Below are 16,418 nucleotides of genomic sequence, written 5' to 3'. Positions count from 1 at the left end.
AAAGACAAACAGGGCTCAAACAGGCCCAATGCAGAGCAGAAACAGGTGCAAAGATTTGCCAGTGTCCAAGCCACCCTCACACAGAGGGTTTGGCAGAAATTGAAAGAGCTGTCACATTATTAACATTCAACACACACAAACTTCTGACACAGCACATTTCAGTACAGTCAGAATGGTCCTTCAGGCCATGCTGTTCCAAAACATAAGCAAGGCGACAGCCAATTACACTGCAGTGAATTCAAGAAAGGCCGGTGTTGGGCCAATACTACAGAATTAGGATGCAAGGAAACACTACCAACCCTCAAATCCAATTCTGAATAAGAACCCACGCTCTGAATGAAAATGTTGATATTGCTGTTTTTGGTCTGGGAACAGAAGCCTTTTGTCAAAAATAGGTTTTGACCATCAGTTATGTCTCATTTCATGCATTCATGCCAATTCAAAGTTATATTTTTCAAACTCTTAGGATATGGTAAAAAAAAAAAAAAAAAAAGACTAATGGATGCTTAACTCCATTGTTCAAACTCAGGCGCCACAGAGAGACAAAAGCCCATATAAATATCTTGCACACAAGAAGGTTTGCGCATGGTTGCACTGTTATAAACTTGTTATAACCTGAAATTGTTCTGATAACTGCCTGCAGCGAGAGAGAAAATAGCTTTAGCAAGAGCGGGATACATACAGGACTGTGGGCACATCAGCACTTCTTTTGCTCTATTGGCACAAATTTAGCTGACTGATAAATATTTATAAAGGGTGATTTGGAGTAATTCATCAAAGAAATTGTGGTTTTATAACGCCTCCAACCATGACAATAAAATGACTTCCAAAAGCACTTATCTGAGGGATCAATAGCAGCAGGGATATGCTGCAACAAAGAAAAAAAAGTTAGAGAGTTTTCTGGAGCGAGAATTGCTCAGGGGAATAAATCAATGAAGGAACCCTGCAGCTTTAGGTCAATATTTAATACCATAGATTTATCCTGCACCTTACTGACTGAATAATGATCCAGAGCAACCAGGAGTCATCTTTATTTCTCCTTTTTATTTGTGCAATCATGAATCATTATAATCTGAAGTGCGTGTGTGTGTGTGTTATAGGGAATACTGGGGACACTGGATGTCTACACACCAGACAAAATCAGTGAAAGAGGCTAATGTCAATGTTCTCAGTGAGGGGGAGTGGGCTACTCTTGCTGCATCGATGCATTTAGAATTAATCAGATAAAACTGATGTATGTTAAAGGTGCCACTTTGTAGAAAGTGAATCATAAGCGAGGCGCTGAGCGTCTCTTCTAATTGGCTGACCAATCTTGCTAGAACTCCAGAGAGAAGCCTGAGAGAGGAGACGTAAACTACACTGACATGGGTCTTGGTACTTAAAACCACAAATATATCTTCCCATGGGTATTAAAATTTCAAAACATTGGAAAAGTGCAAAATATGGGACCTTTAAATACAGAAACCCTGCCTTGCGTAATTCTGAACATCACAGCAGCATAGCTGGTTTGAAAGTTCTGACATTTGATCTAGTTTGGCAGATCTCATCTTGGGGCACTGAAAAGCTGCAGGAGAGAAGATTTTGCAAAGCAATTATCTCTTACCAAGAGAAAAACAGACAATCAGCAAAAACATCACATACCTGACAGTGCAAAAGAGATGATAGACACAGACTGCAAAGCACAACAGAGGATTGTGTTAGTCTGTAGCCCTTACTTGCACATGGATTTTATCAGTGGAGTTCATCTACTGATGACAAATTATCTAATAAACACAGCATCTTAAAAGGTTTGATCAATCAGACAAAGCGATAAGCTGACAGAAAACTAATCAAATCTTCCTCCTCTACTCTGAACCAAATGAAATGACAATATCCAGTGCCTCTTTTCCCTCCCGCCACAGTCTTTCCTACACTGAACATCAATAGGGAAGGTTCAGAGGCATTCTGCTCTCTCTCCCCAACACACACACAAATATATACAGACAACATAAGCCACTTGCCTTGGGAAATCACAGGTTAATGAGAAGTAACATGATGACCTCTGACCTCTTTTCTCCAGAGGCTCCATGAGTGCTATACATAGCATTCAACTGCTGTAGGTCAGAGGGAGCTGTAGATAAGTGACACACACTAAAGAAAGGAATTTGACCATGAAAGAGGAAGCATGGGTAGGTCATCACAGCGTACATGGCTGCAAAGTGAAAACAATGCGTCAGCACTCAGCAGGACAAGAGCAACAGCTGCATGTCCTCTGTTAATGTCCACACTGGGTCTGTTAGGCTCCAGTTCTATGACAGAGCAAAGCAGTTACTGTGCTGTTCAGTGCACAATACAGCAAGGATTCACCCAGAGAAATGAGAAATGAGCAGGTTTTTAAGCTTTTCTATGGCCATGGGAACACGGGAACATGTAAAAGAACCAGAAATGTCTCACCTATGTTACAGGGTTTTCCTTCTTCGTCTGTCACCTACACATAATAATACACTGTAGTACCCAAGTAACCAAAATCACGCTTAAAGCATGCGCGTGTTATCATCTTAAAAGCTTATTTACTGCGGTAGCACAACAAACTGAACAAAGCATATGTGTGCTATTAATATCATCACACAAACTTGCTTTCATAAGCTGTGATACCGAACCGGCTCTACATACTGAAAATATGAGATTGCAAATTGGACTTGACAGCAAAGACTATGGTAGATGGGAGATGCTACATAAAAATTTGACAAGAGGAACCAGGAGAGGTATTTTACACAGCTGAGACATTTATGGTAAAAATATAATGTTAATAATCAATTGTGTCCAAGTGGGGTACAATTCTGCATTTACAGGGGCATTTAAATAACAGGAGCTTGTGTATAATAAGGCAAAAGACAGGGTCCCAAAAAGGGGGATTATATATGACGATGATGATGGTAGAGGCAAATAGTTTGTGATGAAGATGCTTATCATAAAGATACACTATGGGTGAAATGTACACATAATGCTCCTGGCTGAATTCTACTGGTACCCTTGTTGTCATATCACCAGTGCCCCCTTGCGGTGCCTGTGCTGATCATCTTTTTAACTGGTGCTGCTGTTCATCTTATAGAAGAGATGATCCTGATGGTGTACTGCATGGGGTGTCAAATTTCTCAAGGACATTAAATTCCTATGAATGTGTGTAATCCACCATCCATTGAACAGAGAGCTATAATCTGTCTCCACTATCTGATCTTTGCAGCAGATGAACATCTGCAAGTACGTTGTAGCTATGTGATAGGCAAGCTAGTCAGCTTGGCAGTCAGTCCAGGGAAAGCAGATTGAGGTCTGGGTCCAAGCAAATGATTCCAGGTCAGGTAAAACGAAGCCACTACTGATGAAGGAGATCTCGACCCACTCTGTCTCTCAAGTGGAAAAACCTTGACGAAAATGAAGCATGGACAGCAACATCTGGTACATCAGGCCGGATGATCATTCTGCAACGGTTCCTAATCAGAATGAACGTAATCAAATGCATGTAATTATGTTCCATCTCAACCCAACATTATTTCTTGTCTTGTCTTTCTGACACTGACACAGTCTTCACACTCTTCTATTACTGACATAATGGAATGATGGGCAGGCAGACAGGCATCCAAGATCATTCCACTGCATCTTCATTGTAGAACATTTCCAGAATGTAATTGGGATATGTGATATGATGCTGCAATTTTCTTCAGTCAGCCATTCAGATGGGCTGGGGCACAGTCTTCATTTGCCAGTCTAATGAGGTGAGACTTGTCTGAGACTGCTATAAACCTCGACTATCACAACCATCAAACAAAATGAACCTTTCAATTCTACTCATTCTACTCTAATAATTAAAACAAATATTAAGTATGATGACTGTCTGCCTTGCCTGTGGCTAAAGAACACCGAACTACAGCATCTGCTTGAGTGTTGCATACTCAGAGTCTCAGCAGCTAAACACAAAGTCCAACCCACAGTGCAAAGTCAAACCCAGCTAAATGCTTAGCTGTGCAATGTAGGACAGAAGGGGATGTTAAGTGTGGGAGAATGTTAAAGCTGAAAAATCTCTGGCAGTGCTGTCATGTGTAACTAAACGAACCAAAACCAAGAAGAGATTTTGCTGTAATAACAGAGCACAACAAAATTTTAATGCTGTCGAATAATCTCTTCCATTGGCAAAAATGTCACCATTATCTAAAAATAGCCAGTTCAAGTTTTAAGAAAACATACCAATGACATTTGGTCACTGGTATGTTTTCTGGGAACTGGGAACTAAACTTTAAGTACACCCCCAAGAAAGAGACTTAAGTAGTAATTCATTTGAATTTGACCGACTCACCCTTGAATCCCCTCAGGAAGCTCCAACCATGTGTATGGTTGGCTTAACAAGCAAAACGATCATTGCACTGTCAGCAGAATTAAAATTAAGAACATTAAAGAGCCTAAGGTTCTGAAAAATAACAAAGAAAGAATCAAACAAGATACAAAGATGTCAGGTCCCCCATTCCCTCTACTCAAACTCAATGTCCTTATCCACAAGCTCCAATCTGGGTAATTTATAAACCAAAACACAGCAATGCATAATAGCGGCAATGAGTCATTCTGGACCCCAGTCTGTCCGGGCAGAAAGATTTATTTTCTCCCAGGTCAGATACATCCTGTACACACCCCATATTTCCATCTAATTTCAACCAAAACACAGAGCATCACAGCATTCAAGAGAAGAGAAACAGAGCACTATATCACATCAAGACCGCCTATTGAGGGGAGCTCAATCCAACACTGGCAGATTCGGTTGTGCTCATATGTTTGCCATCAGATGATGTACGAAGTGTTACATGATGTCAGGGAGTTATTATGCTATTTATTATTATTATTTTTCAGGTGTACTTTACACTTTCTCATCTTATTCCATGTATGTAAGTAACCTTGAGGATATCAATTAAAAGCAAAAGTTAAAAGTCTAGCTCCAACGACCTTGTCAAATCTACAAGAGCTAAGAAGAAGAATGGAGCGGAAAGGAGAGGAGAGGAGGCCGGGGAGAATTCTGGGAAATCAGGCTCTATATCATACTTCCACTTAACTGCATTTGTCATTGACAGTCATTCAAAGAACACTGTCAGAACTGTCACAGCATCCTTTCTATGACAAAACTGATTCTGCCTTTTTAATGGAGATGGTGGATATAACTGCACAGCCTCTTAGCTAGCTTCCTACAAGCTGCATGTGTACACCCATGTCAAGTGCCTACTTATGCTGCAGGTTATTGCTTAACAGAGAATTTATGGTGTGGCAGCCTGAATCCTGGAGTAATTCCGCAGCACAGATTGCAGTCAGAGATGACAGCTTCAGAATAAAACAATAAATCAGTCTCAGCAGTAATTTTTTTAAAGCTAAGAATGTAGAATTACACTGACAGTCAGCTTTTCTTTTTTGATCAAAGACCATCATTTTCCTAGTCACTACCCGTAAAGCCAGAAAAGCAGACCAAGACAAGGCATTCACTTCATCAAAAGTCTAAGCATTGTGCAGCAGAATGCCTAATATCTGTGAGTCAGCACTGCTCACTAGACTTAGCATCAAAACCTAAGTAGCCACATGCACCTTCCAAATGCAGTCATCAGTCATAACGAACAGATACAACACATAGAGCAAGTGTATCGAAACAAAAATGGCCTACCTGCAGGTTATCAATGGAAGTCCCATGCAGCAGCAGTTATCATTTAGATTTGACTAACTAGCTAAAAAGAGCTACCTGCTCCCTGAGGTTTAACAGCACCAAATGAATGATCTGACCTGAATGATTCTACTAAAGTAAGTCAATCTGTCATACTACACACAAATTTCCCTGAGCACATACACACACGGGCACAAATTGCATATGTTTGCGGTCAGATTATCTGTTTGATCTCTGATCCCCATAATCCTGCAACATCAAAAATAAATCAAACATGAAAAAATACTCAAATTGTAACAGTGGGTCATGGCAAAAATAGGCAGAGAATCTTTGAGATAATCTAAATACAGTATGTTTGAACAAGAAACCATATGACTAGATCTAATTAAACAGCAAAAAACTCCAGTTCACCTTTTGGTGCTATTAAAACAAAAATCCAAAATGCATACCGTCTGCAAATCATACATGACTAATATATTGCAGCTCTGGTACTTTGCTTGGCTAAACAGTAACAGAATGTCGTAATTAATGGATCTGGTGTCCACCCAGTAATTAATTTAAAGATTCTGGTTGATAGGCTAGTAGGTATTTAGCTACTTGGCTAGATGAGGTGGGTATGTAGCTAGTTAGACAGCTTTGATGGCATTATACTATATGTGGGTGTAATGGCACAAGAAGGTGTAGAAGCTGCAGGTAAATTGTCTAATGAGACCCAGCACACAAATGAACATGGCAGAGCAGCTAATTCTGTTGTCATGGGAGGATCAACATCAATATGCTCTTGGGAAAACAGATCTGTAAGAGCTAGATGTCCATGAGTAATTAAGATCAGTAAGATCAAACACAACTGTTCTCAACTATGTCCTCTTCAAATATAAAGGAATTATATTGTTACATATTAAATTAATAACATAACAAATAGTAGACACCCATCCCACAGCAAAGCATGCTATTACACAGTGTCATGCTATCATCCTCTTTACCATAATGCTCTTCATAACAGAGAGAAACAAAACAGGACAGGTGTAGTTGGATTTCATTGTATCCATACGGATTACATTATCTAAACCAGGGTAATCCCTGTTTTCCAATACCATTTCATGAAAGCCATGTCACTTGCCAGTGCTTTTGTCCAAAAGCACAGGAGCAGATCAACAGCCACTGGATCCTCTAACAATCGGATTCAGTCTAAATCCCTTACACAATCATGTCATGCAGGCATTATTATGTCATCCCACCACTAAATACCCTTTTCCTACTCCCAATGCTGGTCCACCACACACCCAAACAAAAAAAACCCCAAAAAACACAAAGATTTGCCTCAACATTGGGTAGCTTTTGTCAGCAAGATGACAGCAGAGGAATGTATCAAATTATCCAACTGCTGAAAAATGCACTGCAAAGAATACTAAGACAAATCTCCTGGTCAGAACTTTGATTAGATTACATTACTCTGGATTTGGTAAAGTAGCAAATGATAACGTCATCAAATTTGAGCAAAAACACAGAAGCCACTGAATAAGACAAATTTGATTAGCCTGGTAAATTTTGCTGCAGAGAATCTTTGTCCTGAGGGGGTCTGAACTTTTATAGCGCAGTGTACTTTACTGCAGTATTTGCTTCACTGTTATCAGTAGAGGAAAACAAAGACATTTCTGACTGATCACCTAGACTGGCAAATATCTTTTCACTCACAATCCATTCTTTGCAGAACATGCAGACACTGTGTGTGTGTGTGTGTGTGTGTGTGTGTGTGTGTGTGTGTGTGTGTGTGTGTGTGTGTGTGTGTGTGTGTGTGTGTGTGTGTGTGTGTGTGTGTGTGTGTGTGTGTGTGTGTGCGATATCTGTTCTCTCCTCAGTTAACTGTGTCCAGACTGGCTCCAGGCTTGGCGGGCCCTCTCTCCTGCAGTTCTCATTACAGAAACTGAGCAGACACACAGCACAGACCAAACGCAAAAGCAGCCACTGAACACACTCCCACTGGGGAGTTACACCACAGTGATTGAAAGGGTTAAGACAACACCGCTACTCCATGACTGCAACGCTCAGTGGAAATGAACAACACACAGTCACCACACACAGATGCCTCAGTGTCCCAAAAAAGACACATCTACAAGGATACAAGTTGATTGTTGTCTGGATGGCAACAGCAGGGCCAGCCCTATAAACATGAATGTCCTTGACTGACTGACTGACTGACTGACTGAGTAATTGTAATAGTGAGTGATGACGTTACACCATTGATCAGCAGAATGCCACGTGACTGAGGGATAAGTTTGCACCATTGGATGGCCAGCCAAGTGTTTCCTCATTGGTCGTTGCTCTTTAAAATGATTTGGTGCAAACAAACAGTGTTGCCAACTTAGTGCCTTTGTCGCTAGATTTCCCGACTTTTCAGACCCTTTTACTGCCTTCAATTAAGCAACTAGAGACAAATCTAGCAACATGTTGAGCAAACCGTAGCTACTTTCTGTAAAAGATAGTCACCAGTATTGCCCCGAGAGCGCAAGGTCGGGCTTTCCCTCTGTGGACACACTTCTCTGTGCTGACCGCATGGCAGCTGATGTGACGGATATGAATGTGAATTCATACTTGTTCCATTGTCTGACATCAGAAACAGAAACATGTAACATATTAAAATACTGCATATGTGAGCACAGAGAGTAGGAGAGAAGCAAACAGCTAAAGGGCTGCAACCGGCTGACACTAGGCAGAATGCAAATAGCCGACAACATGGTCCAGCCATATACTAGGTTTTGACCTCGTCTTGTTTCGAATGTCCTTGTCTTGTTATATTATGCGGTTTAATAACTGTGTTGATGGCTTCACGTCTGTTCTGCATAAACGTGCTGTGCACAAAGCTATCAGGTGCTTATTTCACAATCTGTTCCCTCTAAAGTGCCTATTTATCCTCTGGTATTTCCCTACTTAGATCGCAATGGAGCCATTTTTCCAAACAGAAGTGACATGAACACCTGACACCTGATCACCCCATTGCACCATTAGATATCAAATAATGGTTATTTTAACATAATACACAGAGTTGCAAAAATTATAAAAACTGATCTAATTGTTTAGTTGATGCCCACTACCATCTGCCCCTCTTGGTTACTAAAGCACATAGGCTATCACATTATCATTATATAGAGGAAGTCAAACAGATGGATTAAATAAATTAGGTGAGGTTCCACTTGGCTGACAGAGGGTAACTGAATTTAGAGGCTATTTTTATCTCTCTGTATCCTGTGAGTGGGGAGAGCTTGTAGAGACTTAGCAGGTTTATTAAGTCAGGCACCAGTGGAGGAAGGTAGGCCACATCTGGTGCATAGCTCTAAAACTCTAGCTGGCCAGCAAGATGGAGATTTTACCAGAACAGTCCCCTCCCTGGAATTTCTATCCCACTCACAGAGGCTGATCTAAATCACAACCTAGGGAATTTAAAAGGTCACGGTCTTAATACACAGAGAATGTACTCCCTTTTCAAATACCTCAACCTTCTGTTTGGTATCATTATTATGTCTATTCTTAGAAGTATCAAGTCTCCCTGGAAATGTGCAGAATTTCTGTAGTTAAGGCGAGGTCAACTGCTCTCTCTCTACTATTTCCCCTCTATCCATGGGTATTCTGTCCCCTGCACCAAATTTAGGTGCATCATTTTTCAGACTGAGGTGGTCCAGCCATTCAAAGCCAAACGTAACAAAGATATGACCTCTATATCAGCTTACAAATGAAGCTTTGTGGCTTTTGGCCACATTTCACCCTATGGCCGAGGGATGAAAGGAGAAGGATGAGCTGGATTGGGTGTGACTGGACTGTACTTAACATTACTGGAACTGACTAGGTGAACTAAATCAAATCAGATGTTATCCAACACCCTGATTAGAAGCTAAATCTACATTACATAATCTATTAAAACAGACCTGCACACGGGAAAACCCACAAGAGGCTCATTGATGTTGGGTTAACATGAGCTAGGCTATACATGTAGCTATACATCGCAATATAAGATTGATTCAATTAGTTGGCCCACAATGTCAACCACTTTTATCTGCTGCTCATAGGTGAAATTTGCGGTCTGGTGTTTACAACCCACAGATCACAGCAGGAGGGCTGACCGATGAGGGAACACATGTAGGAATGATAAATAGACTAAGTAACCTTATCGCTGTGGCTGACATGGAGACCTGGACCGAATCATAATAAGCTTAATATCTTTTGCATGGATCTGTGAATGGTTGGATCTGTGGCACGGTTTTCATGTCACAACCCTATTAAAATTGATAGAATTTAAGGAAGGACCAGCTTAAAATCCGTAGGTTACCAGTTGAGATACCTGGAAATTTGACGATAATTGAACGGGTAAATCCCTGAATTTCGAACCATGTTAATGTATAGCAGGCCATGTTCAGTTCACTTTGATGCTTATAAGTGAAATTTCAACATCTATGTTAACATACATACACTTAAGAGAGCTCACAGTGGTGTTGCTTAAGTCAGTGATATAAACTACATACATTTCAGCAAAAAGACCACAAAATAGTCCACCAGTGCATGGAAAAGTGTAATATTAGCAAATGTGACACTGTATGTAAAGTATATATCTTTGAGTCTGTGTGTGTGTGTGTGTGTGTGTGTGTGGGATGGGCCCTGATGGTAGCTGTGCCTAGGACTGAGACGCAAACCCATGTAAACACTCACATTCCTTTAGGAAACGTATCTCACTGAGAGATGGGGAGGACTGCATTAAACCTTCTTTACAGTCTAACCTATGGAGACATCCCACATTAACCATGTATATCATAATCAGCCCGAGAGATCACGGTTCTGCTGACATCAACAAAGCGGTCAGTGACCTGTGATCATGAGGCACTGCAGTGAGCATCTCCTTCTCCTCCTCCCTCTCATTCCTCTAAAGGCTGCTCCATTAGTACACTGTGTATTGATATACTCATTCCCCAAAGAAAAGCAGAAGGTTTGTGAAGACAAAACAGCCATCTGTCTTTTCTGCCACAAAAACAGACAAGAGACACTTTTCAGCATGCATGTAAATTCTCCTGCCTGCACATATACTTAACAGCATGCAAGCCAAAGCACTTTGTCTCCTGCAGCTGCTGGAGAGCTTTAGCAGACACACCTCCTGAGTAGCTACGTAGCGTTACAATCCCACATACATGTTGGGAGAGGGGCTCGGATACACACCTGTGAGTCGCCCGATACACTGGCTGCCTCTTGTAAGGGACATGTAAGGCTGACTGTCTTGGTTGGCCCAACATGTTAGCCGCAGGTCTGTGATTTGCTGTGCTCTGCTCTGCTCTTCTCAGTAGTGCCTGTATGTGTGTGTGTGTACTCCTCTCAGCTGGGAGTGCTGCTGTTGCTGACGTCCTCTGCTGAGCACCGTGGCGTCGATTCATTCAAAACATCCTCTTTCCCGCCTCTCTTGTGTTGGGCTGCTGAGGTGGAGCTAAAAATGCATGCAATCACTGAACTGTCCCCTCACCACGAGCATTAGGCTCATGATGGATATTATTAAAGCCATCCAACCTTACCAATACATCATGTAAGAGGCCCCAAAGCAAGAAGTGAAACCACAGCTACAAAGCATTAGCCATATTCCATATAATCATATTCTCTTCTCTCACATTCCCCCCATGTAGTGGTATTCTTTCTCTCCTAAACTCTGTGCTCTCTTCTAATGTATGCATTTCTCAGCGCAGCTCTGCCGTTACAGCACTTCCCTGAAGAGGACGCCTTCTCTCCTCCATTCCCTCTGCAGTCATGCAGGCAATACACAGCATGCACAGCGAACAAGGAGGGAAGAGAGGAAGGAGGAATGAAGGAAGAGGAATTACAGTAGTGAGCAATGAAAAAAAGAGTGATGGATAGAAAGAGAGAGAGAGTGCATTGCAACTTAAACATTAAACTTTACTTGTAAAGATAGATAATTGTATAAAGTATAAATTATATGCTGATCTTGATAACACTTAAGACTATTTTGGCAGTCTGTATGCAAATTATTTTCATTTGGTACCATTTTGTATGAGTTTTATGAGTTTATGAGTGCAAAGATTATCTCCAAGGATGTGCAGAGATGATCCTAGAGGCAACAGCTCTTACATTTCCACTGAACAATGAATTGTGGAACATCAGCGTCCAACAATAACAATAACATCTCAACTAAAGAATTTAGTAATTTCACTATGCAGGATGACTGATGAATGCTGCAACAACAACCAGATCAGATGAAGGGGAGAGAGTGCGAGTTGGGGAGACATCAGATGACATGAGAAATGGAAGGGAAGACTGGGCTATGACCCAACAGCTGTGGAGAGTGATGACTCTGCCATGCCACAAATGCCTTCTATCAGCCAATAAAGAGAGCGGGGGGTCCAGGTGAAAAATGTTTTCTGTACCAGCTAAGGATTCAGGAAGTCAACTCACATATTAAACTGACAGTACCTGCACACAAATACACACGCACAAACATGCAGGTAATGCATCCAGCTGCCTTGCCCTCATCCCCTGAGGTTCATCCTCTGCTGCTCTTTCTCATCCATCTACACTCTCCTTCACATCTCATTAGCATACTCCAGGAGTTGAAGGCACTCGTACTGCAAGTAAAGACCTCTTCAATGCTGTGGAGATTATACCAGGCTGACAGATCTCTGGGCCTAACCACCAACAATGGCCATTTGAGTTGTCCATTAGCCCTCTATTACAGTAACTCATTTCACTGCAAAATCTGCACCATGCACATCATTCAAATGTGGAACAGCTTTACACCGGCAAAGAACTGAACAGGCAGAAAACAGAACAGTTCCAATGTTTCTGCAATAAAGAGATGATGTGTATAATAACGCATTTTCTAATTTGTTCAAATAAGGGTTTATAATAAGCAAATATTTGTAATTACTTGTAAACTGTAAAGTTGTTACTTTGTTACTTTCCATCAGTCAGTGGTGAAAAGTAACAAAGTACATTTGCTCAAATACTGCACAAGTACAATTTTAAGGTACTTTTAAGGTACTACTCTACTTGAGCCTTTCAATTCTTTTTATCTATAATTTATCACAATTCAGAGGGAAATATTTTACTATGATTCCACCATACTGGACAAATACACTGTAATTACTAGTTTCCTTGCCAATTTAGGTTTTAGATGAAAAACATGATGAGTTTATAAAATTTCAAAATATAAAATGTGATGCATTGCTAAAAACTACACAATAGTATATAGAGTAGTAAAATAGTAATAATAACCCTCTAACATATACTGTATATAATAATATTACACGGAGAGGGAGAAAGTTACTCTGCTGCACGACTATTTTGACTTTTGTTATTTTGTTGTTAATACTTCATACATAATTAAGTTAATACAGGGCTTTTACTTTGAACAGTCTTTTAATAATCTGGCCATACACAATATCATGGCCCTCAACAACTTTTATGACAAATATTCTATCATAGAGGTCTGAGAAGCAGAGAGCACAACTCCTAATTCATACAGGTACACAAGTACTCAGATACGTAAGAAAATAACACCACAAAGCAATAAAACATTTGAATGGAACCAAATAGAAATACAATTCTTTTGTATTTTTTAAAAGGTGAAATTTAACTGGCTATTCTCCACTTGTAAAACAGGCCATTCAAGATTTTTTCCAAGACAGCAATGTGTGCCATTGTACTGTCTCTGTATAAATCTGCAATAGATTTGTCCCCGTCTTCTTACTCTATTCAGCATATTCCCAGTATCTGGTAGCTACAGAGTCCTCTCAACCATACATGTTGCTACATTTCTACTTACCAGTCAGTGGTCAGATGTGGAAAGCAGGCTCAAATGTCCAAATCTGTCCTCATTCTGAAGACGACCCATAAGGAACGTCCCTTTCTGTTTTCTTAATGTATATTAACTGAGCCTGTTTAATTATATGCACAGTGCTAGGTGGGTGTGCTAGAAAGGGCACAAAGAGCAGTGTCAAATAGGAGTATAACTGCTGTTTCAGCCCTCTCTCTCTCTACTCTGGATCACTGAGTAATACTGCATACACTTACAGTACATAGCTCTTCTTAGCTTCTCCAGGGAAGAATAAAATGATAACACTCCATTGTTCTCTCCCTACTTAGAGAATAAAGACAAAGGAAAGGATAAGGGCCTGACTTGCTAAGAAAGTGAAGCTATCACTCTTTCCCATGACCACAGATGAGCAGTGGTCACCTCACTGTGTTGCCCAGTCCCTTTAAAGCGCTGACATTGGTCTCTGATTGCAACCAGAGCTTTCCGGCTCTCCCCAGGTCCCCTTTATCAGATCACATCCCAGTCAGCTAGGGAGAGACGGATGGAGGATGGAGGGCAGACTATAGCTGAGTGGCAAGCTCAGGCTGCTGCAGTGCCGGTTCAATAATCCACAGACAGACAAATAGATAAGAGCAGAGGGCTGAATGAGGGTGGTTTAGGTCGATACGGTCAACATTCATGCTTCACACTATTGCCTAATTCCACTGTTGTCACCCTGGCTGTGTCAAAGTAAAATAGCAAATGAAGCTATAATAACCCAGTTAACCAGAACCCCATCAAACCAGAAAAGAGGCTTTGCAAATATACCACAGGTGTCAACTTCATAGACTCAGAAAGGCAGGAGATATTGTGAAATAAGGATCCAAAACAAAAGGTAAAACCTGCTGTTAGTCAGCCACATTTATGTTAAACTTTCATACATATATATACATATATGTTATTTTCAATATTGCAGGTAGTAGAGACAAGTCTGCACTATAAGAAACACCTGAGTACAAAAATCTATCAATGCGTTACCTGTCTTGATTAAAAATTAAATTAAAACAGACAATAAGAAAATGCATCAAACTGTCAAGAAGACAAAGACTCAACAGCAGTATCTAGTGGCTACATACAGGCTTGACAGCAAACACACTGTACTTGCACCCATTCCACCAGGTCTCAATGATTCACTGACAGATAAGAACATCATCATCATCATCATCATCATAAAACAAATAGTTGTCACATCTTTGCTGCACAATCCAAGCTTTTTTTCACTATGTAATTTAAGGGTTAGAAGTGAAGACTGATCGCAGCGATCTTAAATTACCAAATCACACAGATTTAGACTAGTGAAAAGGAGTGCAAATCAATCAGATCATGAATAAGAAATTAGCCTTGCATCTCTGCACTAAAGCAAATTAAATTGGATTGGTTTGCGGGAAATCACACAGTTGTGCAGTCAGTGTGTTCAATAAATGCTGCAGTGAGTGAAATTGCCCTAACCACCAGATATGGTCTCACTAGCAGTGGCCAGACCTGCCTTTTCATTTATCTTTTTCATACTCAATATTCCATTAATGAAAACAATCATATTCAGTCAAATAATCCACAATGAGAAACATTTTTCAGAGCTCCTACACTCAATCTGCTACTGAACATGAGCTTACGGAAGTGTGAAGTTATTCAGACTTCAGACAATAAACCTTAAGGTATATATAGAGAGTAAAACACGAAGCATGATTATTACAAATCTTGTGATCAGTCAATAAATATAAGATTAAGAAGACAAATCTGTACAAAGCTTCAAGGTGCTATGTTGAAAAATAGCTGTGAGTGCATGGCACCATTTCCTGCTATCACAAGACACATAGGGCACAGAGAAAAATCAAGTTAGAGGTGATCTTGTATTTAAAGTTATTTTCTTTTAGGCCAGTTTCTTGTGTGCATGTAAGCATAGCCACTGTAGTGATTAATAAGTCATAATACTGTATTTTATGAATTCTCGGTTATGGCCAAAAAGGTGTTTTGTGATGGCACCATGACTTTGACCTTTGACCATTAAATCTCATCAGTTCTTCCTTGAGTCCAAGTGGACATTTGTGCCAAATTTGAAGAAATTCCTTCAAGGCGTTAATGTATAAAATGTGTTTATGAGGATGGAACAAACAGAAACATAGGGCCTCAGGCCACAGTGGTCTCTGTACGGAGGCATAAAAATACAGCAACAAGATAAATGAGTTATATAAAAGTCAGGTGCCCATTTAATCACAGATTGAGCAAGACACAATACATTTAAAAGAGTGAGGAGCAAAAACAAAAAAGAAGTAGACTAGTGAAACTACAATTACTGCATTGTGGTTGTATGCCTCTGGCCAACCAGTCAAATTGGTGACAGATGTAAAAAAAAATGCCCTCCAGGCATTCCTGATATAATAGTTCACAAGAAAGGGATGGACATGAGGTTACAGTGACCTTGATCTTTGAACAGCAAAATATAATCAGTTCATACTTGAGTCGCAGTGAACTTTTGTACTAAATTTGAAGAAATTCCCTTTAGCGATTCCTGAGATATCGTGTTCACGAGAATGGGATGGACAGACGGACAGACAGATGGACGCACAGACAGAAGAAAAACCCAAAAACATGCCTCCAGCCTCCATGGCTGTAGCTGGCTCTGAGGCATAAAAGGTTTCATACATTCTGTTGTACATGCAGCACATAGTTGATAGGTAGCAAGCGCTCAGTAGCCTTTTCATTGAACTAAGTAAAATACTTTTCATGCAATATCTTAACTTTCACCAGATGGACATGCCTTCACTGAAACCCAAGTGTTTTCTCTAAAATCTAAATCTAATCTAAATTTTCTATGCTTGCAGAAACGCAACACTAGTACACTATCCTGTATTAGTTTTCCACTGGTGATATGAGCGTCTCACATTTAAATCACCTTTGTATTGCTCATCACTT

The 16,418-nt window shown here is 40.4% G+C and overlaps 1 protein-coding gene across 10 annotated transcripts in view; it reads right to left on the bottom strand.

The window, feature by feature from the left end:
• plekha7b (pleckstrin homology domain containing, family A member 7b) overlaps positions 1 to 16,418 on the bottom strand; it is a 100,773-nt gene that overhangs the window by 75,032 nt on the left and 9,323 nt on the right. Inside the window, exon 1 of one of the 10 annotated variants that reach the window (XM_056363994.1) lies at positions 10,868 to 11,022. The exons of the other annotated variants lie outside the window; for them this stretch is intronic. Within the exon in view, the coding sequence (XP_056219969.1) occupies positions 10,868 to 10,941 (74 nt within the window). The 5' untranslated portion in view covers positions 10,942 to 11,022. Of the gene's footprint in view, positions 1 to 10,867; positions 11,023 to 16,418 lie in introns of those variants that run through there. 10 annotated transcript variants of the gene reach the window in all.

This window comes from Seriola aureovittata, chromosome 1, assembly GCF_021018895.1.
Source record: "Seriola aureovittata isolate HTS-2021-v1 ecotype China chromosome 1, ASM2101889v1, whole genome shotgun sequence".
Lineage (NCBI taxonomy): Eukaryota > Metazoa > Chordata > Actinopteri > Carangiformes > Carangidae > Seriola > Seriola aureovittata.
This window is presented reverse-complemented; position numbering and strand designations above follow the sequence as displayed.